This window comes from Camelus dromedarius, chromosome 6 (assembly GCF_036321535.1).
Source record: "Camelus dromedarius isolate mCamDro1 chromosome 6, mCamDro1.pat, whole genome shotgun sequence".
Classification (NCBI taxonomy): domain Eukaryota; kingdom Metazoa; phylum Chordata; class Mammalia; order Artiodactyla; family Camelidae; genus Camelus; species Camelus dromedarius.
In genome coordinates, this window is record NC_087441.1 from 73,916,829 (window position 1) to 73,944,711 (window position 27,883).

Here is a 27,883-nt window from a genome sequence, read left to right on the forward strand (position 1 = left end):
TTTTCCATTATAGGTTATTAAAAGATATTGAATATAGTTTCCTGTGCTATACTGTAGGTTCTTGTCGTTTATCTGTTTTATATATAACAGTGTGTATCTACTAATCCTGAACCCCTAATTTATCCCTTCTCCCTCCCCCTTTGGTAACCATACATTTGCTTTCTGCGTCTGTGAGTCTATTTCTCTTTTGTAAATAAATTCATTTGTATCTTTTTTTTTAGATTCTACATATAAGTGATATCATATATTTGTCTTTCTCTGTCTGACTTCACTTAGTATGATAATCTCTTAAGTCCATCCATGTTGCTGTAAATAGCATTATTTTATTCTTTTTATGGCTGAGTAGTATTCCACTGTGTGAATATGTGTGTGTGTGTGTGTATATATATATATATCTCACATCTTCTTTATCCAGTCATCTGTTGATGGACATTTAGGTTTCTTCCTTGTCTTGGCTATTGTGAATAGTGCTGCTGTGAACATTTGGATGCATGTATCTTTTCAAATTAGAGTTTTCTACAGCTATCTGCCCAAGATTGGAATTTCTGGGTCATATTATAAATCTGTTTTTAGTTTTTTAGGAACGTCCATACAGTTTTCCACAGTGGTTGCACCAATTTACATTCCTACCAACAGTGTAGGAGAGTTTCCTTTTCTCCACCCCTCTCCAGCATTTATGTGTAGACTTTCTGATGATCTCCATTCTGACTGGTGTGAGGTGGTACCTTATTGTAGTTTTGATTTGCATTTCTCTGATAATTAGTGATGTCAAGCATCTTTTCATGTGTCTTTTGGCCACTGGTGTATCTCTTTTGGAGAAATGTCTGTTTAGACTTCTGCCTATTTTTTCATTGTTTATTTTTGCTTTTGTTTCCATTATTCTAGGAGACATATCCAAAAAAACATTGCTGCAATTTATGTCAAAGAGTGTTCTGTTTATGTTTTCCTCCAGAAGTTTTATAGTATCTGGTCTTACATTTAGGTCTTTAATCCATTTCGAGTTTATTTTTATATACAGTGTTAGACAATGTTCCAACTGCATTCTTCTATATGTAGCTGTCTGATTTTCCTAGCACCATTTATTGAAGAGACTGTCTTTTCTCCATTGTATGTTCTTGCCTCCTTTGTTGTAGGTTAGTTGACCATAAGTGCATGTTTTTATTTCTGAGCTTTCTAACCCGTTTCATTGATCTGTGTGTCTGTTTTTGTGCCAGCACCATACTGTTTTGATTACTGTAGCTCTAGTATAGTCTGAAGCCAAGCAGCATGATTCCTCTAGCTTCATTCTTCTTTCTTGAGATTGTTTTTGCTCTTCAAGGTCTTTCATGTTTCCATACAAATTAAAAAAAAATTGTTCCAGTTCTGTGAAAAATGCCATTGGTACTTTGATAGGGATTCATTGAGTCTGTAGATCGCCTCGGGTAGTCTGGTCATTTTAGCAATATTGATTCTTCCCATCCAAGAACAAAGTATATCTTTCCATCTGTTTGTGTTGTCTTCATTTGCTTTCATCAACATCTTACAATTTCTGAGTAAGCTCCTTTGCCTCCTTAGGTAGGTTTATTCCTATCTATTTTATTCTTTTTGATTTGGGGGTAATTGGGATTGTTTCCTTAATTTCTCCTTCTGATATTTCATTGTAAGTGCATAGAAATGCAACCAATTTCTGTATGTTAATGTTGTATCCAGCAAATCTGCACATTCATTGGTGAGCTCTAGTAGTTTCTGGTAGCCTCTGTAAGATATTCTATGTATAGTAGCAGGTCATCTGAAAACGTCGACAGTTTTTCTTCTTCCTTGTGATTTGGATGTTACTTCTCCTCTGATTGCTGTGGCTAGGACTTCCAAAACTGTGTTGCCTATAAAAGAGGTGAGAGTGGGCATCCTTGTATTATTGCTGATTTTAGATGAAATGCTTTCAGATTTTCACTATTGAGTATGATAGCTGTGGGTTTGTCATGTATGGCCTTCATTATGTTGAGGTCTGTTCCCTCTTATGCCCACTTTTTTGAGTTTTATCATAATTGGATGTTGCATTTCATCAAAAGATTTTTCTACATCATATGGCTTTTATTCTTCAATTTGTTAATATGGTGCATCACATTGATTAATTTGTGGATATTGAAAAATCCTGTGTCCCTGGGGATAAATCCCACCCGATTATGGTGTATGATCCTTTTAATGTATTTTTGGGTTCAGTTTGCTAGTAATTTGTTGAGGATCTTTGCATCTATGTTTATCAGTGATATTGGCTGTTAATATTCCTTTTTTGGATATTTGTCTGGTTTTCATATCAAGGTGCTGGTGGCCTCATAGAGTGAGTTTGGAAGTATTCCTTCCTCTGCAATTTTTTAGAATCATTTCAGTAGGATATGTGACAACCTTTCACTAAATATCTGATAGAATTCACCTGTGAAGCCATCTGATCCTGGACTTTTGTTAGGAGTTTTGGTTTGTTCATATTTTCTATCTCTTCCTGGTTCAGTCTTTGGAGATTGTACTTTCCTAGGAATCTGTCCAATTTCTTCTAGGTGGTCCATTTTATTGGCATATATTTGTTCATAGCAGTTTTTTATGATCTTTTGTATTTCTGAGGTGTTGGTTGTAATTTCTCTTTTTTCATTTCTGATTTTATTGATTTGGACTCTGCTATTTTTGATGAGTCTGGCTAAAGTTTATCAATTTTGTTTATCCAAAGAACCAGCTTTTAACTTCACTCATCTTTTCTATTATCTTTTTAGTCTCTGTTCCATTTATTTCTATTCTGATCTTTATGATTTCTTTCCTTCTACTAACTTTCACTTTTGCTTTTTCTTCTTTGCCTAGTTGCTTTGGGTGTCAGTTTAGGTTGTTGCTTTGGGTGTCAGTTTAGGTTGTTTATTTGAGATTTTTGTTTTGTTTTGTTTCCTGAGGTATAAGCTTGTATCACTATAAACTTCCCTCTTGGGACTGCTTTTGTTGTGCCCCGTAGGTTTTGAATCATTGTATTTCCATTCTGTTTTGTCTCTAGGTATTTTTTTTTTCTATCTCCTCTTAGATTTCTTTAGTGATACATTGGTTTTTTGGTAGCATTAGGTTAGCCTCTACCTGTTTGTGTTTTTTGCAGTTTTTTTTTTTTTTTTTTTGTAGTGGATTTCTAGTTTCATATTGTGGTCTGAAAAGATGCTTAATATGATTTCAGTTTTCTTAAATTTACCAAGGCTTGTTTTCTGGCCTAGCATGTGATCTATCCTGGAGAATGTTCCATGGGCACTTGAAAAGGATGTGTATTCTGCTGCTTTCTTGTAAAATTCTCTTTAAATATCAAAAAATCCATGGTCTAATGTATTATTTAACACCCGTGCTTCCTTATTGATTTTCTGTCTGAATGATCTGTCCATTGATGTTATTGGGTTGCTAAAGCCCCCCACTATTATTGGGTCATTTTCTCATTTTATGTTTCTTAATATGTGTTTTATATATTGAGGTGCTCCTATGCTGGGGGCATATATGTTTACAATTGTTATATCTTCTTGGATTCATCTCTTGATCATTAGGTAGTGTCCTTCTTTGTCTGTGTAACAGTCTTTATTTTAAAGTCTATTTTGTCTGATACAAGTTTTGCTACTCTGGCCTTCTTTTGACTTGCATTTGCATGGAATACTTTTTCCATCCTCTCACTTTTAACTTTCAGCCTATACGTGTCTCTAGATCTGAAATGAATATCTTGTAGGCAGCATATATACAGGTCTTGGTTTTGTATTTATTAAGCTAGTCTGTGTCTTTTGGTTGGAACGTTTAGTCTGTTTATGTATATATTGATAATATGTTCTTTATGCCATTTTGTTGTTTTGGACTTGTTTTTCTAGGTTTTTTTTTTTTTCTCTTCTTTTATTCTCTTGTGACTGATGACTATCTTCAGTGTTGTGTTTGGATTCTTTTTTATTTTTTGTGTTTATATCTATTAGGGATTGTTGGTTTGTGTTTACCATAGGTTTTTGTATAACAGTCTACATACATATATGATTATTTTAAGTTGCTGATCTTTTCATTTCAAATGCATTTTAAATAGCCTGCATTTGTACTCTCCTCCCCTCATGATTACTATTTTTGATATCATATTTTACATCCGATTCTTTTGTGTATCCCTTAACTGCTTATTGTGGATGCAGATGATTTTTACCACTTTTTTCTTGTAACCTTCCCACCAGCTTTGTGTGTGGATGATTTCCTACCTTTACTATATGTTTGCCTTTACCAATAAGCTCTTTTATTTCATTATTTTCTTTTTTTCTAGTTGTGGCCTTTTCTTTTTCACCTAGTGAAGTTCCTTTAACCTTTGTTGTAAAGCTAGTTTGGTGGTACTGAATCCTTAGCTTTTGCTTGTCTGTAAAGCTTTTGATTTCTCCATCAAATCTGAATGAGATCCTTGCTGGGTAGAGTTTTCTTGTTGTAAGTTTTTCATTTTCATCATTTTGAATACATCATGCCACTCTCTTCCGGCATCCAGTTTCTGCTGAAAAATCAGCTGATAGCCTTATGGGAGTTCCCTTGTACTTTATTTTTTGCTTTTCCCTTGCTGCTTTTAATATTCTCTCTTTATCTTTCTTCTTTTTTTCATTTTGATTACAATATGTCTTGGTGTGTTCCTCTTTGGGTTAATTCTGTATTGGAATCTCTTTGCTTCCTGGACTTGGGTGACTGTTCCCTTTCCTAGGTTAAAGAAGTTTCCAGCTGTTATCTCTTATTTTCTCTTTCTGGCTGGCTCCTCTGTAATGTGAATATGAGTGCACTTTATGTTGTCCTAGAGGTCTCTTAAACTGTCTTCATCTCTTTTCATACTTTTTTCTGTTCATGGCTGTAATTTCCACTACTCCATCTTCCCACTCACTGATCTGCTCTTCTGTATCATTTGGTCTACTATTGATTCCTTCTAGTGTGTTTTTCATTTCAGTTATTGTATTTTTTATCTCTGTTTGGTTGGTTTTTATATTTGCTCTTTGTTAAAACCTTATAACTCCTCACTCCGTGCACCCATTCTTCTCCCGAGTTCTTTGATCATCTTCACAATCGTTATTCTGAACTCTTTCTCAGTTAGATGGCCTGTCTCCACTTCACTTAATTCTTCTTCTGGGATTTCATGTTGTTCTTTCATCTTGAATATATCTTTTCCACCTCATTTTGTTAAGTTGCTCTTTGTATTTTTATGTATGTGGTAGGTTAGTTACATTTCTTGACCTTAGAGAAGTGGCTTTTTGTAGGAGACAGCCTATGCCTCCCAGCACTGCATCCCCCCTTGTCATCCAAGCTTTATGCTCCAGCAGTTCCCCCTAAGAGGTCTACATTGGTCCTTCAGTTGTGGTGGGCTGACATTGCGGGCGGTCTGGGAGGTTTGGTCGGTCCCTAGTCTGGGTGGGTGTCAGGCCCGCCTTGTACAGTTGCTGCTGGCTGCTGTCCAGAGGGACCTGGACACGACGTGGCTCTCTGTGAAAGTCCCGGGTACTCGTGCTGGATCGCTGGAGGGTGGAATCAGTGTCCTGAAGACTCTGGGGATTTTGCTCACCCAGTGGCAGGGGAAGCCAGATCTTGGGGTTAGTGCTGGATTACTGGCAGGCAGAGCTGGTTCCTGGAGTCTGGCAGCAGGGATCTGGGACCTCAGAGCTCATTTCAGATCATTGGGCAGAGCTGGGGGTGGTGAGGGGATGGTTCCTGACACAACTGAGTATGCGCTCCAGGGAGTCCCAAAGGTTATGTTAGTGGACACGGCCAGGGCCCAGCTGGCCTCAGAGCAGAGTCTGGCCTGCATTGCAGGACCATAGTTTTCTTGCCGCTGGTGTCTGCCCCCTGGTGGATGAGGCTGGTGTAGAGGCTTGTGCTGGCTTCCTCATGGGAGGGGTTGGTGCCTGCCCGCTGGTGGGTAGAGCTGGGTCTTGTGGGCAGAGCCGTGTCTAGAGGCAGCTGTGGGCTCAGGAAGTCATTAGGCAGCCTGTCTGCTAGTGGGTAGGGCTGTGTCCCCACCCAGTTAGTTCTTTGATCTGGGGTGTCAGCACTGGCGCCTACAGGCTATTGGGTGGGGCCAGGTCTTGGCACTTATGAGCCAAGATGTCAGCCACCAGGAATTTTCATGCAATTGAATGTTCCCTAGTATGTCTGCCACCAGAGACTGTGTCCCTAGGGTGAGTCGCCAGCCACCTTCAACCTCTCCAGGAGACTCTTAAGGCCAGCAGGTAGGTCTGGCCCAGGTTCCTATCAAATTATTGCTTTTGCCCTGGGTCCTGGTACTTGTAACCATTTTGTATGCACCCTTTCAGAGTGAAGTCTCTATTTCTCCCAGTCCTGTGGGCTCCTGCAACTAAGTTCCACTGTCCTTCAAAGCCAGATACTGCGGGGATTTGTTGTCCAGTGCTACAGTCCCTGGCTGGGGAGCCTGATGTGGGGCTCAGAACCCTCACTCCTGTTTATGGGTCACCCACCCCCAGGGGTATGTGATCTGAATATATCATGATTCTGCCCCTGCTATGTGTCTCATTGTGGTTTCTTATTTATATCTTTAGTTGTAGAGGATCTTTTCTGGTAGGTTCCAGTCTTTTTCAGTGATGGTTGTTCTGCAGAGAGTTGGGATTTTGGTGTGCTCAGGAGAAGAGTTGAGCTCAGGGTCTCTCTACTCAGCCATCATGACTGCTTTCAGGGTATTTTTGCTTCCATTTAAAAGTCACGGGAGCTCAAGAATGGAAGAAGACTTATAGATCAATTAAGTCGAGCCATAAACCTGTCAGCTTCATTCTGTTTAAACTGTTTTGTATTGTTTTAAGTCTTTTTGGAAAATAAAATACATAAATAAAATTTTATTATGCAAGTTGGAAATGTCTTTGCAGGGCACCTTTATCTCTCCAATTAAGAAAAATATATATTTCTAGTAGTAATGTCATCATAGTTACAGCCCTGGACCTTGGCATAGAAAACACTCATCATGTTATAGTTTTTCAATTATCAGTAGGTCTGTGTTCTTTCAGAAGTTAACTGGGGTGAAAATAGCTACATAATATTTCCAGGTTTATAGAGTCTGTATCATACAGCCATACTCCAGGACAGTTATTCATGGAGTCATTATTAAATAATGCTTCTTTTCCCTGAAAAACTCAAGCTAGAAACCATTGTTAATAGCCCTTCTTTTTCATTTCAAGTAACCCAAATGCCCTAAACTTTTCCTCTACTGTCCTTGTACTGTGCCAACTCCAGGTCGAATCCTAACTACTGCTCTGCTGTGAATTTCTCACATCATCTCCTGACCCTTGACAGCTTTTGCTTTTTTTTATCCTGATTTAATTTGCCATTAGGGAAAAAATAGAGTCTACATGTTGCTACTTTGCCATGCTTCCTTTTTTATAGTACCTTATGTATACATTACTTGAGTATACGTTTTAACAAAAATTCCCTTCTGTCCGACAGTGACTGTTTTTCTAAGGAATTCATTTCAGAACTGCCATTTGAGTACACTGCACTGGAGAATGTTTTTATTTGTTTGTTTCTACTTTTATCCCTCAGGCTTCCCAAGAAAGGCTTTGGTAAAGCATCCCCTGTGTTACATAGAATTTCCCAAATTAACTCTTTCACAAATACGCATGTGCAGTTTTGCTGCTGGAGCGTTAAGGGCACTCACGCAACGTGTCCTCCCTCAGTGCCTCCCATTCAGAGCGGGTGCCTTTCTATCCCTTTGCATCTTGGTAATTGAAAGTTAGAGATTTGTTTCATCATCTTGCTCAGCCAACCACACTCTAACCTACCTCTGTTATATGAAGAGCTTCACTGCAGTTTTCAATACGATCCCAGGGGAATCTTTCTCATATGTTCTGTATTTTTACATCAAAGTAAAATGAGTCCTAACCTTTATTTTCTTTTGTCATATTATTTTTCATATGTATCTATCTTATTAGCTAATTCAAAACTGTTTTCCTGGCTAATTACACGTTTTTAAAGGATGCCTGGATGATGCTTTTTCTGATCTTTTATAACACATCTTGGCCAACATAAATTTTGTATACTTGTCACTCATTCAGTCTCTAGCCCTTTAGGAACTGTCTAGTAGAGAATGCCTAGATGAAGACCAAATCTTTGCCCACGGCCTATCATTTCTTTTTGATTTTATGTTTACTGGGAAGATGCTCATGATGTGAAGAAACCCAATGAGGTCACACAAAAAGTTGGAAATGAACAATGTGTGCTATCAGAATGATGCTCAGCTGCATTGAACATGCACAGGAAGAGCTGGCTTCTGCCACAGCTACGCATATGTATGGGAAAAGAGTTAAAAACCTAAAGAGTGAAATGTATGTAACAGAAATGGTGAAGAGGTGTGTTTGAGGGCTGTATCTTGGTGTATTGGGCATGGATTGTGAAAGCCACCTTGAAACAGAAGACCACAATTTCAAAAAAAAAAAAAGATCATTTCTGGTGCGACTACAGGCAGATTCCTGGGTTTCTCACATGTTGAGACCTACCCACAAACATTTTGGGTTTGAGTTTTCTTTAATTATTGTCTTTAAAGAACATGAGTTTCTGCAGGAAAGTTGCTCCTGACTTCTGTGCCTGTGGGAAGCTATGAAGAGGAGAAGAGGAAATTTGCATTAAGGGGTCAGTGCTTTGGCCTGTCGATCAGCTGGAGAGCAGGGAGAGGACCCCAATGAGGGAAAGGCTTTCAGAGATGGGATGAGCACAGGGCCATCTGGGAAACTGCATGGCTTCCTCTTTCTGCGGAGACATTGACTCCAAAACCCAGAAGCATAGGTCTTCCCAGCCTGACTTCATTCTTCTGTTTGAGATCAATTCCTGCAGAATCAGATAGACTCATGCGTATGGGCTAGGATGGAAACACACAATCTGAAGCCGACTAGAAACAAAAGCTGAATGTTATAAAATAATATCTCATCTCTATTGGTTTATGCCATAAGGATTTGGAATCACTAAAATTGTCGTACGTGCCTTCTTTCTGATTTTCCCATTCAAATGAATTAGAAGGATGTGGCCGTGAGTTTGTGTGAATATGAGAAACAGTTGCATTTTAACTGTCTCTATGGCAATAGTGGTTTGCCTCTGAAACAACAACCAGTGATGAGAAAAGAGCTACCGATTCCCTTTTAACAATTGTCTCATTTCCTTTTTGCTTTTTATGATGTCACCTTTTGAAATGTTTTAGTTTATTTGGTTATACCAGCAAGTCTGCACTAAACTGTTCCTTTTCTCCACTGTTCCCTTCACTGGATTAAAAAAAAAAAGAAGAAGATTCTCATCTGAATTTGGCAGAAAACTCTGACTGAGATGAAAGGCTGGTTGGTTCTCGTTATGTTGGTGAAAGTTAGGGCACCGCTTTGCATCTAGGAAAACACGCCGGCTTTGAAATGTGATTGGCGGCTACACACCTTGGCCGTACCACAATGAACTGACCTTTATTTTATCTCTGAATCACTCAGTGTGCTCCTTTCTATAGTAGAAGTAATGTTATCTTTCTTAAAGAGTTATTGTAAAGATTAAAGATTTTATATAAATATATGTATCTATCTCACCTGGTGTGAAATAGGCCCTCAGTGGACAGATACAAGGCCAGATGTGGCTTCAGCTACTAATGACTTTGGTCAGGTCGTTCGGTCCCAGTAGCCACAGTCTGTACCTCTTGGGAACTTCTCAAGTCCTACCTAAACTTAAGACCCTAAGTTTTTGATCGTTTTTGTTTCTAGTCTCAATAGTACGCTTCTTGTTTATTTCACAGAGCAGACCGGGATCCCCGACTTCGGTGTAGATACTGTAACTAAATTGAGAAAACCATTTTTGCTGTGTCTTGTCTGTTTCAGAATGAGTTTGTGACACAGTTGTCTTTGATGCTGTAATCACACCATAGCCGACAAACATTTCAGTGGTACTTGCCCTTTGCTATCTCCTCTCTTCTCTGTATTTATGTGTCATTAGTCAGATCCTTGCTCCCTTGAAAGATTCACAAAGAATAATCCTTAATTTTATAATTTCTGCTACTTAACTTGTAATCCAACATCTGTAGTCTACAAAATTGTGTCAGTTATCTCTATAAATGCATCAAATAATTCTGTAGTGTTTCTATAATTCATAAGTGTATTAGTTTTCTTTTGTCCTTAAATAATGTCTTTTAAACAGTCAAAAATACTTTTCTGCATGTGTTACCTACTTAAATTTTTCATATAGAGAATTTTAACCTTAGAAGTGTAAGTAATTACTTACGTGGCTACTTTAACGTGTTTTCTTTAACACGTTAACGTGATCTTCTGTTTTGGATTGTGGCATGTGGATATGAGAGAGTAGGTGTGGATGAGTGTGCTGGTGTGTGTACATTCTAAAATATTTATCAGTGTTCATACCTGAAGTGAAGTTGCTTTAGACACCATTAAAATTCATATTATGGGCTTAGGGGAAAGCTGTTTTTTTTTTTTCTTTTAAACTTTATCAAAGACTAAAGATACTTTTTAATAGAAGTTAAACTGAATTGAAAATCCAATAACAACAAGCTTTAAAGGTCATGAAACTATGTGCCGGACTGTATTTGATTCAAGTTTTGGCTGATAACTACAAAATAGATGTGTTATAATTGTAGGGACTGAACAGTTCATAGAAGACTGATTAATACTGGATAATAGGTTATATATCCAAATAATACATTCTGAAATCGAATAAAGCCTGATACATTGAAAATATTAGAAGGTTTCTAAGATGCAGTAGAAATACAGGAAAATATAGAAACATCTTCTTTGCCACTACAAAAAGTTTTAATACTCAGTATCCACATGGGCTACTTCGTTGCTTTTTGAAATAAGAGCCTTCCTTCTTTTTGAAGACTCTGTCTTCATTCTTGACAGCATTAATCTCCCTTTTTTTTTTCCCCCTAGGTAGTGGCTTTTGCTTTCCCCAAACTCGTTGCCTGATTAATTCTCTTGTAACTTTCCCTGACTCCTTCAGTTTTTTCTTTGCTTTCTCTAAAACGTAATAATGTTTCTACTAAAGAGAATAACCTCTATTATCTTGAAAATTTATTTTAAAAACCCATAGTATTTCAGAAATATCATGGCATATTAGAAAGATTTGAGTTACTTCTAAAAGGTCAATTTCTTAATAGAAAAGTGAATATATTATTGAGCTATGTAATTTAGACTGCCTAGGTACAGCAAACCTGTAACTGGTTTGTATACCCTTTTAAATTATATAGAAATTATTATGATGAAATAGAGCACTCCATTTACCCTTAGAGTGTATTTTTTTTTATGTATTTGTGCCTGCGTGTGTGCGGGGAGAAAGAGTGAATTATTGTTTGGGGATTTTTTGTTTGTTTGTTTTCTTTTGTTTTGTTTTTGGTTTCATGATCCAAAGACCAAAACTTTTTTCTGAACTTGAGGGGAAAGAAATGATGTTCACAAATACAGAGCTCTTGAATTTTTTCCAATAGTCATTCTTTATTTATATTCCAACTGTAAACTCCTGAATCTCTACTGTAGTGTCATTCAGATTAAAGATTATCTTTGCAGCGTAAGGATCCAAAACTAGTGTATAAAATGGGATTCATTGTGCTTGGTTCAGAGTGTGCTGTGAAATTAAGTGAGGAAATACACTAGTGCTGAAACTTAAGAGCTCAGTGAATGGTATCTCCTGTCATTGCTCTATGTCCCTGCTCTTTCTTAAAAAAAATTACATTTGGTAAGGCACCCATGTCTAACCTCAGTTCTCCCTATTTTGAAAAAGACACACGGTCCCTTGTTTCTTTTTGGTAAGATGAAGGCTAAAGTTCCACAAACAACTGGAAATCACCTCCTCATTCTCATACATTATTTTAGAGCCCTGGACTGAACCTTGCCCAGTTCCCCTTTCCCAGTTCAAATTAATATCCTGTTCTTCACTTCTTCCTTCATTCATTATATTAAATCAATATTTAAGTGCCTGCCAGGGACCAGCTCTTCTCTGGACACAAAAAGATGAGCCAGATATGCCTGGTCTTTCCTTATGGAGATTACACTCCTGGTGGGGAAGGATGTTAAGTTTTTAAATGTAAAACGTATGTAGGTGAGTGAATGAATATATGCTTTGTATTGTTGTATGTAACATAAGGTAAAAGAACTTTAAAAGCCCAAATACATAGAGATAGATATGTGGATATAATTTAAATTGTGGTCGATGAAAGAAGGAAGGGAGACTAACGAGGATTCCTAACTTAGAAAAGGGCAGTGGTTGCTCGGTGCTAGGAAGTTCTCCTCAGTGTTTAAGCCAAGACCCGATGGTTGCGTAAGAATTAGCCAAGGGAGGAATAAGTGTGCCTGAAGAGAAGCTGTCATGAGTTCTAACATTGAAGAGGAAGTCAAGGACCAGGGCACGGAGACCCTGGAGAGGATTTCATATATACAAGAGTCATAGGAAGTCATTAGGAGTGACATGATTCAACTCTGCTTTAAAAATATATCACTGCCCTGGGGAGAGTGGACTGGAAAGGTACAAGAATGGAAGTCATGAACACAGTGAGTTGTTTTAACCTAGGCAACATTTGGTGGACTATTTTGTGGAGTCAAGGAGAAGATAAGGAGTCAAGTCTAAGTTATGTTTTGGAAGGGAACCAGCAAGCAGCGTGATGGACTAGATTCTGGGCATGTGAGTATGGACATGTCAAGGATACTTTACTGTTTCCTGTCTTGAGAAAAGAGTGCGTGGAAGCACTACCCTGCATAGACATAGGAAAGACTGCATAGGGAAAGAGTATTTTGATGAAGAAAGGGTGGAAATCAAGAGTTAGAAGCTTGAGAAATGCTACCTTTAAGATGCCTGAAGACATTCCATTAGACAGTCCCAGGAGGCAGGTTTGGAGTTCACAAGAAGAGTTCTTACACCCATTCTGCCCATACTAAAGATTTTTGTGTGAAACAGGCATCTCATCGGGTTGTAGTTTCTGTCTATGGAAGGATTTTTTATTCTTGTTAAATTTTGCGTCTCCCTTACACAAGGCAGAGAATGGTTGAGTTGAAGGATGAAAGGAAATTGGCATGTATTGTGTCTTATGGTGTATAGAAAATGAGCTAACTGTGTTTGGCTTAATCCTCATAAAAGACTGTCGATTTTTACAGGTGGTCAAACTAAAGCAATTAAGTATCTTGCCAAAGATCACAAAGTAATTGCAAAACCAAGCCTGTCTTCAGGGCCCAAAGATACCATGTTAAACCCCAGTGCCTCCTATTGAGCTTTTGGAAAACCTCATTAATTAAAAAAAAAGTGAAGAATTGTGTCAAATCTACTAGATGTTAGGCTCCTACCATGAAACAGTAAATAGGGAAAACTCCTTTCTTTTTGGAGCGGATAGTCTAGTGTGAGAGGCAGATAATAGACAAGTCAATGTAAACTGGATAATATTTGACTAGGAGTAAAGCCACAAAGACCAAAAAACAGGATCATATAATAGAAATGGAGGAGTTGACTTCTTTAGATGGGGCGGTTAAGACAGCCCAAGCTAAGGAAAACATGATTTAGCAGAGACTCAATATAAGAATAGAAAACAATGTTCTCATTAGAGAGGAGGAGCCCTGTGATGGAGAAGAAAAGCATCGTGCAGCCCACCCAGGGCAGGTCAGCAGGCAGGATGGCAGTGTTGGCTTCTGACTGTGAGGCTGGCCAGTGCCCGGCCACACAGAGACTGGTAGGCCCTGGTGTAGATTTAGATTTGCCTCTAAAAGCACTGATGAGCCACTGAATTACTTCATGTAAGAACAACATGATCTGATTTACTTTTTTTTTTAAATTTTTTGAAGTATAGTTGATTCACAATGTTGTGTTAGTTTCTGGTGTACAGCAAAGTGATTCAGTTATCCATATACACATGCATACATATATATATTCTTTTTCATAATCTTTTCCATTATGGTTTATTACAGGTTATTGACTATAGTTCCCTGTGCTATACAGTAGGTCCTTGTGCTTTATCTCTTTTATATACAGTAGTTTGTATCTGCTAATCCCAAACTCCTAATTTACCCCTCCACCCCCTTTCCCCTTTGGTAACCATCAGTTTGTTTTCTCTATCTGTGCATCTGTTTCTGTTTTGTAAACAAGTGCATTTGTATCATATTTGATTTACATTTTAAAAAGAGAACTCTGGTTTCTGAGAGAAGAAGGAATTCAGGGAACAAGAGTGGAATCAAGGAGGTTAGTTGGGTGGCCCTTGAATTACTTCAGGTTAGAGATTCTGGAGGCTTCTAAGAGGGTAATGGAGTAGAGGTAGAGGGAAGTGTGGTGACTTAAGACACATTCTAGAGATGATACTCAGAGGATGTGTTGATGGATAGTTGTAGGAGGACAAGGAAAACCAGAAGAACGACCTTAGGATTTTGATTCGAACATCTGAGTACATAGTGGCACCTTCTATGAAACTGGGAGAGAAGTGCTTTGGTGGCAGGAAACCCGGGGTTCTGCCCAAGGAACATTTGTTGAACTAAAGAACCACAATATGGGTCACGTCAGAATTCTCTCTTATATGATTAAATATCGTATTTTCTTGCATGTTTCTTCATTTATGAATTATTACTGGCAGCTTTCAAGTCCTACCAGCAGAGTTAGGTAGTTGCAGCAGAACCCTGATGGTCCTCGAGGCTGAAGATACGTACTTTTTGGCCCTTCATAGAAAGTTGGCACCAACTGTCCAATAGATTGTGGCCTGAACCAAATTTTAGGGCATGATTTCCATTTTTCTAAAGCGATGGCCCTTTTCCATAATCTTTATAAAGCCTTTGACTCCTTGTAAAACCTTTGACTCCTTGAAGAGCCAATCTGTCATTGTAAAAAATACATCTCTCTGTTCCACACTTAGTTCCCTATTCTGGTTTATTCTCTCTCCATTTATTTTTGGCATCTTTCATTATTTATTTCCCTTTCCCCTCTAAAAGCGAATCTTTCCTAAACTACACTTCTCAGCTCTTTTCCTGTCCTCCCCTCGACGTCTGCATGGCTCCCTGTCTCTGTTCCGCAGGTGTCTGCCCCAAGGCCAGCCCACCAAAGAAGCTGTTCTTACTTAGTAAATCTCCCCGACCCCACGCACTGTCCTTGGCATTATCGTTCATGGTTCCCGACGTTTGATCTGGTTGCATGTGTTTGTTCTCTGTCTGTCTCTCCTCAGACACCGTGCCAGTCCCATAAGGGCAGGGACTTGAACGGTTTTGTTCACTGGTGTATCTCCAATGCCCAGAACTGTGCTTGGTGTGATAGGTGCTCAATTAATATCTACTGAATGAACGAATCCACCCGCTGTATTCTCTCGTTTGGGGAACCTTTCCATGTCCACATTATCAATTATTACTTCTAATGAGAAGACATCCAATTTACGTCTCCAACTTCCACATTTTGATCATGCTCCAAATCTTAGACCTCTTGGCCTAAGATGTCATTTTCAGCCCTTTCTTTGGCTGCTTCTCTATCTAATAAACCTTTGTGCCCTATTACAAATGTTACTCTTTTTCTAGGATATAATGTCTCCTCATCTCATACCTTTGCTTATGTCCCTCCTCCTACCCAGACACTTCTATTCTGATATTTCTGGAACAGTACAGCCCTTCTCCAGGCTCTCAGTCTGCACGGGCTGTCTCTTCTTCCCCTCAAGTGTAGTCAACCACCAAACCTCAGTTACAAGCTCCTTTAGAGAAGCATTCCTTGGCCAACCGACCACACGCCATCTCATCGGTTACTTCTTTCATGCCACCTGTCATGATCTAGAAGCATCTGCCTAGTTTCCTTACTTACCAGTTGTGTGTATTTTCCACTAGACTGTGAGTTCGTGAAGGGCAAAGGCTTTGTGTCTCTTTCTCGGTTGCTGGATCCTCAGGGCCAGTGCTCAGAACACTGTGGGAGCTCAACAGAAGTTTGCTGGGTGAAAGTGTTTCCTGAATGAGCTCTTCAGTCTCCAGTGATCCCGTTTGTCTTGCCAAGTCATAGAGCTTGGCATTGCTATTACTCCTGGGAATGGTTGGTGCACCTTCTTGGGAAGCGTCTGGCCAAGTTCTGTGCTGAGAACAGGGCCTCGCACAGAGGAACCATTTGATAAAGACTTGCTGAGCCAGGCAAGGAATGGGTAACAAGTGCCAAGGATGTGTCAATGTTCAGTGAACTTCCACTATCGCTCCTTTCCTTCCAAAACACCCTTAGTATTTCACAAGACATTTCGCCATTGCTATAAAAATATAAAAATAATGTCTTTTAAGTGGCACATGCCGGGGGGGTCTCACCGCATACAGGTGCTGCTCAGCCCCCACGTGCTTGCTATGGGCTCAGGAGGAAAACTCAGGGTCACTTGCTCTCACGCTGATGCAATGCCTCATTTCCCCCCTCCCATGTTTTACTTCGAGGATTTTGAAACAGTGCAGGTGACCATCTAGTAATATTGACTGAGAGATGTTTTCTGCAAGCAATTCCATTTTGATAACTGGCCAATTTTCTAATATTGATGCATCAGGACCCAGTTTGTCAGTCATTCCCCTCTGAATCGACATTAAAAGTGATACAAACTTGAAATAGATTGGAAACATCAATAGGAGGACATGATGAGAAGGACCGTTTTTAGGGCATCCCAGAAACTTCTTCTGTATCCCTCCAGGCGTGCCTTTGTGATCACGAGGAGCCCTTGCCTGGGAGTTCCCACTACTCGTCTTCAGAGTGGGAGTTGCTGCATTAAGCATTTAGGTTATGGCTTAAGAAGAGTGCTTTTCTGTGCAGTCTGGGCCATGGCTGCAAAAGAAATACTGAATTTGTCATTCATGATGGAGTCATTTCCCTTTTCAATGGAGACAATAGATTTTTTTTTTAATTGAGTTATAGTCAGTTTACAATGTTGTGTCAAATTCTGGTGTACCGCACAATTCTTCAGTCATACATGAATATATATATATATATATATATTCTTTTTCACCATGAGCTACTACAAGATCTTGACTATATTTCCCTGTGCTATACAGTATACACTTGTTTATCTATTCTACATATGCATGTCAGTATCTACAAATCTTGAACTCCCAGTATGTCCCTTCCTACCCACCTCTCCTCTGGCAACCACAAGTTTGTATTCTATGTCTGTGAGTCTATCTCTGTTTTATATTTAAGTTATTTTTCTTCTTCTTCCTTTTTTTTTTTTAAGATTCCAAATATGAGTCATATCATATGGTATTTTTCTTTCTCTTTTTGGCTAACTTCACTTAGAATGACATTCTCCAGGAACATCCATGTTGCTGCAAATGGCATTATGTTGTCATTTTTATGGCTGAATAGTATTCCATTGTATAAATATACCATACCTTCTTTATCCAGTCATCTGTTGATGGACATTTAGACTGTTTCCATGTCTTGGCTGTTGTAAATAGTGCTGCTATGAACATTGGGGTGCAGGTGTCTTTTTGAAGTAGGGTTCCCTCTGGATATATGCCCAGGAGGCAATAGATTTTAACCTGACTGACCTAGCCAGTCAGCCCTTTCCTTCTGGCAGAATCTATCAGGAAAAAGGAAGGAGGGAGGGAAGGAAGAATGATAATGAGTGAAAAGGAACCCTCATTCACTGCCTAGGTGATGCATTAAAGCATTAAAAGATGAGCTCTGTTTATTTTAAGTGCAATTCCTGCTTTTGGTAGTCTGAATATATTCAACATTAAGTTTTTAAACCATTTTTTTCTGAAAGTATAGTCAGTTTATAATGTGTCAATTTCTGGTGTACAGCATCATGTTTCAGTCATGCATATGCATACATAGATTCCTTTTCATATTCTTTTTCATTATAGGTTACTACAAGATATTGCATATAATTCCCTGTGCTATGCAGGAGAAACTTGTTTATTTTATATACAGTAATGTGTATCTGAAAATCTCTAACTCCCAATTTGTCCCTTCCCACCCCGTTTCCCCCCTGGTGACCACAAGTTTGTTTTCTTTGTCTGTGAGTCTTGTTTCTGTTTTATAAATAAGTTCATTTGTGTCTTTTTTTAGATTCTACATATAAGTGATATCATACTCAACATTAAGTTTTGACTATGTAATCTCATGCCTAAGGTCACTGAAGGACAACCCAAAAAGGGTGTTTGATGCAAAAGTCAAATGCTTTATCAAAACATGGAACTTCCAATGAGGTAGTTCCCTGGGAAGTCATTATGAGAAAACCCCAGTGTTAACAGCTAACACTGATGTAGGACCCCCATGCTCTGGGTACTGTTCTAGGCGCCCGACTCTTACTTCTTGACATATAGTAACTTATTTCATCTTCCAGCATCCCAATGAGGTAGATAATGTTATTGTTCCCATGGTACGGAGGAGAAAATTGAGGCACAGAAAGGTTAGGCAGTTTGCCTAGTGTCACACGACCTACAAGATGAACATGGAATGGATCTTCTAAAAGGAGCCTTTTGAGGATGTTTAGGGATGCTAATCACAAGTATGTGAAATATCAGCAGTGAACTGGGACTGGCCCTAAAACACTAGGACATCATAGCTAGCCTAGCATATCAAGGATTTGAATCCAGGGCCCAGATACAGAGTCTGCACTTCTGCCCCTTTGGTCAACTACCACCTTCCTCTGCTGGTCCTCCTTTGCCCACCGTGCGCATTTCTGCGTCATTCATCTGTGCGCTTTTGCTCTCTAGTGTTTTCCTTCCTGAAGCCTTACGTGCTTTTCTTTCTATGGTGCAAATGGTGCATCAAATGAACTAGCTTCAGCTTGTAGTGAACCATTCACATGACAAAGATGAGTAAGATACAATCCCCATCACCCAGGACCTCAGCCAGTCAGGACAAAGTGCTAAAACCTCATGATCTTCCTCAAGAACTAGTTAGAAGCCTCACTTTGTTTTGATGAACCAAAAGAGAACTCAGGGATTCCAAAAAAAACAAAACAAAAACAAAACAATGGCTCATGTGTTTTTTAAACCCATTTGCAAAAATTCCCTTAAGCTTTCTGATGAGCAAAAATCTATACGCAACCTGAATCCTTGGAGAGCTTGGCCAATGACAGACGTGATGCTCTCAGGGGATTTTATGCTGCATTTCCAAATTCACAATGAAAGCATTAAAAATGCAAAATGAAAGTGCAGCTGGTTTTGCTCCAAGGTTTATCCGTGATGAGTCACCTATTTTTATTGCATAAGAAATCAAATCTAGTGTTGTAATGAAAACACGACACAGTGAATTCAGGGTAGTTCCTGGAGCATTCATGATGTGCCTGTTTGTTCAGGGACGCTGTGTCCTTTGAGGTTTCTTCTAAGCACTACAATCTTCGCTAAGAAAGGCACTTTCTGAATTTTTGAGGAAAGATGCTCTATCATCTAAACACCCACAATGGCTTGTTTTAATGCAGCAGTTGTTGCAGAAGCTGAGTGTGGAGATTGTGCCCTCATGCTTTGCATTCACACCCCTTCATCCAGACTGGAGACAGTCGTACAGTAGACATACTTTGAGGTCTTCATTTTTAATCTTAGCTCATGGGGATTCATGTAGCATCAGAGCTACCTAGTTCCCAAAAGACTTACTGTACCTAAATTTTACCTTAGAGTCTGGATAAACTCAGTGAAGAAGGGAAAAGGATTAAGGACTGGATTGGCCCTACTGTCTGGTACAGGGACTGGAAGAAGGAGAAAAAGTCATTTTTAATTGTTTTTGCTGTATGGAAATAGGTTTTCTTGTTAATCACTGGAAGGTCGTGAAGAATTACAGTGTCACCTTAGGAATCTTCTAAGTAGGTTTAAGGTAAAAATGTCCAACTTTAAATACTGCATATTTTAAAGAACATGTATGCTGACAGTTTGAAGACTAGCATTTGAATCTCAGCAGTCTATGAAGACATATGCCTTTTTATAATGTATTTATTGAAAATACCACCTTACTTTATGAACTACATTTCCACTAAAATCAATGAGTTGATGTTTGTTTTTATACATCAATGCTCAAAACTGCAATTTTTAAAAAATGTTTTATTGACGTGTAGTTGATTTACAATGTTAGTTTCAGGTGTTCAGCAAAGTGATTCAGTTATACATATACATACATATATATATTTTTTCTTTTCAGATTCTTTTCTGTTATATATTATTACAAGAAACTGAATATAGTTCCCTGTAGGTCCTTGTTGTTTATCTATTTTATACACAGTAACGTGTGTCAAGACTGCAATTTAAAGGACTTCTTGCACAAATTAAATAGTGGTCCTAACTGATGTTTATATTCCTTTTGTCTGCACTATGTTCAAAAGTCAATCGAATCTATGCAGTCATAATTTAACACCCAGTGTACCTCCAGGTGAAAAATGAGCGCATTTCATAAAGTGAGATGAATGTATGTATAACTATCATTTTTATATTTAAGGTTGTTGTATTAGACCAGCACTTTAGGATAAAGTGATATATAATTGGTACAGAATATGCTTCTTCCATTTGTTATTTCTTCCTTGTGTTTGTTTATTTGCTTTTTAAAAATTTTCTCTCCAATCTATATAGAAACAGAGAGATTATCAGATCTCAAGGTCCATCAGTTCATCTCTTGTTTGTCTTCCTTTATAATAGAAGCCAGAAGTCAGAAAAACCTTCATTGCTTTCTATCACTTTTTAGAGCAGAGAGGTGAAATAAATTTCCTCTATGCATCAAGACGACCAAAGTTAGAGTCAGGGAATTTTGGAAGCAGATGATCTGTTTTTGCATATTGAATAAAGCTTGCAGGATTCTTTAAAAACTGTGCTGCCAATTCACTGATCTGTCCAGCTGTATGTAATGAAGGCTTTGGACCCTTTAGGACATGTGAACTGGGTTATTTATGGACAAGAGATAAGAAACTGTTTGAATGATAAAAGAAACTAAAATAGTTAAGAGATGTTATCCTAAAATAGCATTTAACATCTGTAACAATTTATGTGCTACCAGCACCCTCTTTCCTTCAACATTTAGTTACAAAATCCTTTCTGAAGCTTCTTACGGCGAATCACAGGCCAGATGAAATTCTATCCTGTGCTGATAATGGATGTGTGTCATAGCCTGAAAGAACTTTAATAGAGTCGTACGTAACCAATTTAATTGGCATCTAAGCCAGCAGTGTGGTCATATATTTATACAACTAATATCTTTAAGTTTTTAATTTTCACCCTCACTTAATTTAAGTTACGAGTTTCTTTAGAATGGAATCCACCGATGAGAAGCATAATGGTTTCTTACTTCAGCTTTCCTATTGTGACACCTTTGAGTTTTCTCATTATCTTTCTGGTTCCATCTCCCACGGGACACCTGAAACGTTCATGTGGAACAAGTGTGGACCTGTGTAAAAGTTATACAAATTACATGTCTTAATTGGAAACGTATATAGTCAGTAAATACTTCAGTGTCTTGTTATACGTACCTCTATGCATGTGTGCAAGAATATATATATTTATAAAATAAAAAATATACTCAGGAATTACCAAACGTATCATTCATTAATTTTCTCAATATATTTTATAATACTTATTGCGAGTAAAGACAGAATTCTCCATTCACATCTATACGTTCATTACTTTCAATTGTGGGTGTACATTTTAAGAATTATTTGTTATTCCTATTCTGTTTGCTAAATATTTCTGCATATTATATTGGCCCTGTGGTTACGATGTTATTGGTGCTTCATTATTTGAATGCTGACAGCTCTGTCTCCCAGAGCAATGTGAGTCTGTTTTTTTATGTCTTCGTAGTGCACCATCTAATCCATGAAACTGTGTTCCAAAGGCACTGTTCAGATGTAAGTGCAGAAAACTTGTTCTGAGGATAAAGTTCAGATTTAAATGAACACTTTGGTCTATGAATCAGGAGTGTTCATCAAAGTGCTTTAACAGAAAATACAGTGTCAGCTTCTAACAAATGGAACAGAGGCCGACCATGGGCAACCAATATGGCCGCTTAGCATGCCCACCAGCCGTTGACCATCATTGTGTGATTCCTGCTGAAAGCAACAGAAACCAAATTCATAAGAAAAGCAACCAGCCACCTTAATGAATATCACCTAATAATAAGAAATACATCTGTTTTACATCTCTGATAAATAGAATTTTAACTAGAAATTTGATTTTGAATGTACTGCAATGTTTAATTTGATCAGTTCTGGTAACACGGAAAGATTTTAGCCAACATTGTTTCTTCTTTGTTAATAGTGGCTAGCATTCAGAAACTTCCTGCAGCCTCTGTTCTAACGGACATCAACTTCCCAATGAAAGGCCGGAAGGGGATGGTGGACTGGGCCAGAAACTCTGAAGACAGGGTAGTCATTCCAAAAAGCATCTTCACTCCGGTGTCATCAAAAGGTAAATGCGTGAAATAATTTAAGCCTTGAACAAAAAAAATTATCAGTTCAGTTCATAATACACTAGGTATAAAATACTTCCATATGCTACATGATTTAGGAAAAAAAGTCTGGCATCAGGATTCTAAACTCATTTTGTACGTATGGAAAATTTATTTGGTCTTTAAATCTGAATGTACTTGAGGAAAGGATCTATTAAAATGGAGAGAGAAATGCAAGTGCAAATTTTAGACCTGAGCTTGACACGTTCAGATTTCAGCGCTGATAATCTTATCCCAGCGCAAAGCACGGGGCCTTGTATTTTAAGTTTAGGTATGGAAATGGGTCGCCTGGTCCGTTTCATGCAAAGTGATTGTTATTTCGGCCTCACATTTTTTTTTTAAGTTTTAGTATATAAAAACACATCTAAGAAAAAATGAAGTTTCAAGAACATCTTTAGCAGCCTCTAAAATTTAATGGCTATTTTCAGTAGTGACATAGCGGTCTTAATTCTTAGCTTGGAGATTTTGACATTTTAACCGAGAACTCCAAAGGAGAATTGGTTCTCTCTCCACATCATTGGGAATTTAAACTTTTTAGCTGCATCTGAAGCAGCGTCTTGTCTCAGCCTGAAGGAAGTTTCCTTCATGACACAAAACCACTGAGAACACAGCTTCTGAACCTGCAGTTAACGTGCGCAGCGTGAGCTCACTTGCCCAGCGTGGTTAGTAAGGCATTTCTTCTACTTGGCTTCGCATCGGCAAAGACTGGGATCCCCTTGTAATTAGGAGATTAAAGTTTTATAAGACGGTATTGTTCTTGCTGTTACGCTAATATTTTTAAATTTTATTCTTTCTAGAATTAGACGAATCATCGGTCTTTGTTCTCGGAGCAGTCCTGTACAAAAACTTAGATCTAATTTTGCCCACTCTGAGGTAAGCTACCAAGTAATAAGCAGTTGTGATCTTTGTAAATTCTTCCAAAAATGTGATTATAGCTCATTCTCTGAAAATAGTCAAACAAGCTTTGGTAGTAATACAAAGGGCTTTTTCTTAAAATGAAATGGAAAATACCAATTTAATGAACAGCTTATTAGCATATCGTGCATTTCAAAACAACTAGAAAAGACAATTTTGGTCTCTGATTATAGCCCTGTAATTCTTTTTGTGACTAATCACGATTTGCCTTAAGACCAAGGGAAAAAAAAAATTAAGAGAAAGAAAACCTTAAAGCTTGACAATAGAATGGGTCATTTTAAAATTAATCTGTCTTCTCGCTTTATTTGTACTTAATGGTACTGTTCATGAACATTCCATGAAATTAAAGGAGTGTCACGATGACTGGGAATGCACGGTTTTGTTCTTCATTTGCACAAGAGCTCAATTGGCTTCTAAATAAATATTCAATTACAGTTACATTAAGAAAAAAAGCTGTTGTTCAATTAGAGGACTAATTTCGGGAGAAATCCATTGATTTCGTTCCTCCCAGACATTAAAAGCAACAATTACACATAGTGATTCTACCAGCATCAATTTATTTGCTCCCATGTCTTAACTGCTTTACCAGCTCTCCCAGAAAACAGGATTGACGTCTCTCTGGATGGCACTGTTGTCACTCTTGGGGACTTGTTTCCTCCACACCACCTCACTGTGGAGGGCTGAGCCAAAGCTGTGTTTTAGTTAGACACAGTCACACAACAGTGGGCGCTTGGTCACACCTTCACGAATAAAGCTTCAAGGTTTTCGGGAGGAGAGACTGCGAATGCTGTGCGCTGTTATACCAGGGGCATAACAAACGGTCTCATCAATAAAAACAACTAGAGTTCAGTCCAGCAGAAAAAGGCATCACAAGGAAGCAACAACATCTGCAGTGACTACTCATGATTGTTTCGAGAAAATCTTTTCATGTGCTGCGCATTATTAATGCAGTTGGTGACTCAGCCTTTGGACCATAGAGACAACTATGGGAAGCCTAGTTTTCTTTACCTCCCTTCCTTGCTAGATGGAATTTGGGCTTTCTGAGGTTGAATAGGTTTGTGTTTGGTTTTGTTCTATGAAAATACATTTTCAAAGCTCGTAAGGTTACTCTCCAATTTAAACACACTGATAGGTACAGTGACAGCTAAAATGGATCAGAGAAGAAACTTACGGTTACTGGGAGATAAAGGAGGTGGGAAGGGATCAGTTAGGAATTCAAAATTTGCACCTCCTGGGGAGTGATGGAAATGTGAGCTATCTTGACTGTGGTGGTGGTTTCACTGGTGTAGACATCTATCAAAATTTATCAAATAGTACATCTGAAATATGTGTAGTTTACTGTACAGGAATTATACCACAATAAAAGTGTTTAAATGGGAAATAATATGGATTTATAAGGGGAAATGATATAGCTCAGTGATAGCGTATGTGCTTGGCCTGACCATGGTCTTGGGTTCAGTCCCCAGTACCACCACTTAAAATAAATAAATACATGAATAAACCTAAGTACCTCCCCCTTCAGTAATAATAATAATAATAATAATAATGAAATTTTAAAATGATAATAACAAATAAAATTGATTTATAGTTATGGCCTCTAGCTCTGTGTATGACGTTCATTTGAGGAGAAATGTGCTAAAAGTAAAATTACCCAGATACTCAAAGTCAGCCCCTTATTTCAACAGGGAGTTCATTTGCAAGAATTCTAGACGAGGCACTGACTCAAAATCAGCTGATCTGGGATTTAATTTCAACTTAATATAACAAGAACTTTATAAACCTGTCCAGTCAGTCAGTCATCCTCTGCCTTCATGTCATCTTCCAAATAGAAGCACCTTTATGTGCAATATTCCTTCTGTTTGCTGCAGAGGGATATAGGAAATGCAAACAAAATAGTCACAGAAAATGCTTTGAATTGTGAACTAGTCTCCCTGCTATATGTTTAACAGAGTTGCATTATGATTAATCTTATTTTGAAGATTGTTCTCACTTACACAAGGTGAAGTCAAGTTATTCCGAGTTTCATAAATTTATACTGTCAGAGGAATTGGAAATTTATCTCAGATTTCACCCTTTTGTGAAAAAAAAAAAAGATATTTCAACATTTTTAAAATTGTGGCAGAGGCACTGGCCACTTGTGGGTGGATTTGTGATAACATCATGAGTGATTTAATGGATAAAGCAGGGAAAAGTCCAGAGCAGCCACTCCCCTAACATTCCCTGTGACACAAACAGGTCCAGTTTGGCCTTTGGGCAAGTCAGTGACTTTTTTTTTCAATTGAAGTATAATTGATTTACAGTGTTGTGTTAATTTATGGTGTACAACATAGTGATTCAGGATATATGTATATTCCTTTCCATATTCTTTTTTGTTATGGGTCATTACAAGAGATTGACCTATATTGACCTTGTGCTATACAGTAGGACTTTGTTGTTTATCTATTTTATATATAGTAGTGTGTTTCTGCAAATCCTGAACTCCCAATTTATCCCTCTAGTCCCCTTTGCCCTGCTGGTAACCATAAGTTTGTTTTCTATGTCTGTTTGTCTGTCTCTGTTTTGCAAATAAGGTCATCTGGTTCTTTTTTTTTTTTTTTTTTTTTGATTCCACATATAAGTGATATCATATGGTATTTTTCTTTCTCTTTCTGGCTGACTTCACTTAGTTTGACAATATCCAGGTCCATCCACATTGCTGCAAATGGCATTCTTTTATTCTTCTTTATGGCTGAGTAGTATTCCTCAAGTAGTATTAACTTTTTATATGTTAATCATGGGTTGAACTGAAAAGTTCTTTTTAACTTTGAAAATTCCCTGTCTTTATTGTTGTAAAGCAGTAGGATTTTAGAGTGTTGAAATATTATTCTTTATCAGGAAGTTCTTAAAACCCTTGTATAAGATTATGAATATACCAATGGGGTATACTAGTGGTAGAGCACATGCATAGCATGCACAAAGTCCTGGGTTCAATCCCCAGTACCTCTGGTTAAATAAATAAATACATAAATATGCTTAATTAACCCCCCAAAAAAGAACAACAAAAAAGACTATGAATATACCTACTCATATTTTCTATGTATAAAGGGATTAGGTAAGTGACTCTAGGGAAACAATATGCACATTTAGAGTCACTAGAAATAATGACAATATACTGCTCAGCAGGAAGTGTTTGTTGAAGCACTTTGAAAGGTGAAATATTAGCAGTACCTTTCATTTCCTTTTATTTCAGATTATAAAGTAATATAACCGTAAGCAATCTCAGCTTGCTTTTTTATCTTCTTTCCAAAAATTTGTTCCGGAAAGTTTAGCGAGTAGAATAAGCCTTTCAAAGGACAAGGGTGATGTCTTTGTTTCAGAGTCACTCAACAGACTTTCAATAAGCAACACCCCTCCTAACTGAACTATCTCAATTCTCTTAAATCTCCTCTATCCTCAAAACACCTAGAATAGTACAGTAAACAATAGAGGTTCGAGAAATGTTTATTAGAATAATACGTTGTCTTATCTGATACAATACTCTATATAAGCCATTTTTAAAAAGGGGGTACATAGAAGTTTAGTGCGTATAGTATAAAAATATTTTAGAAACAGAGGAATAAAATACATATTTTTTTGTTTTGCTGTATAAATTTGACTGCATTTATGGAACCCATAGTAGAAAAGGAAATATCTTCTTATTCAACATGAAAAAATATGAGAATTCGCTCTATATGTTTGGTTATTATTTACCAAAATTTCATGACACAGTTTCCTCTGTGATCATTTTACTAATAATTATCTGTTGACCATTTTGGAGACAGGTTTCCTACACACCAAGTAATGTTAGGCTTGCTCTTAAGTTTCTAGAAATTTTATATTTTGATACAATTATTTTTAAAACAATACTCTGCATAATTTTCCCTCATGGACACCAAGAAGGAGAACTTGACATAATGTTTTGAGTAGGTATCATTTAGAAATTTTCCTTTTTACAAAGACAGAAATAACTTTGCATGTAGACTCTTATTTAAATATTCTTTTTCTTCTTTTGCCCTAATCTGGGTTCAACTATTCTTCAAGCTGCAATTTTAATTTTACTGTTGGATTGTCTTTCCTTTTACAATTAAACAGATTCAAATTGTCCCTTCACCTGAAGGAATTTACTCTACTCAAGTCCAAACTAAATAAGGGCTATTCTCAGCCTCCCAACTGTATTCTTCACAATAATGTCTTACAGTTGAAATGCACAGAGTCCGTGGATATTAGTCCTGCAAGCCCTTTAAAGGTTAGTGCCATCCAGAACTCTGATTCTACACACAAGAGGAACTGAATTCCTTATTATTATTATTATCCCACCCAAGATTCCAAGATTACGTGTTCAGTAAGGGACTGGGTTCTAATCCAACTCAAGTCTTCAGTCCTCCAAAATCAGGACTTGTCCACTGTCTTGCTGCCTCTGTGGTGCTACTTTCAATTCCTTTATGCAGTACCAACCATAGACTTCTCTATTCCTGTGAATACTCATCCATCTTCTGTAAAAGTCTCAAAAGGCCCAGGAGGAGGTGGCCGTGTGTGGGAGGCTCAAGACGGGGTCAACTTGGTGGCCTCAGGCCAGGCTGTTGACACCAAGGCCTGAGGCTGTCGC

General features: G+C 38.0%; 1 protein-coding gene across 6 annotated transcripts in view; it reads left to right on the forward strand.

Annotated features, from left to right (window-relative positions):
- ADGRB3 (adhesion G protein-coupled receptor B3) overlaps positions 1-27,883 on the forward strand; it is a 686,067-nt gene that overhangs the window by 352,010 nt on the left and 306,174 nt on the right. For all 6 annotated transcript variants that reach the window (XM_064486949.1, XM_064486947.1, XM_064486950.1 and 3 more), the window contains 2 exons: positions 22,155-22,304; positions 23,142-23,217. In XM_064486949.1, the coding sequence (XP_064343019.1) occupies positions 22,155-22,304; positions 23,142-23,217 (226 nt within the window). The remainder of the gene's footprint in view (positions 1-22,154; positions 22,305-23,141; positions 23,218-27,883) is intronic.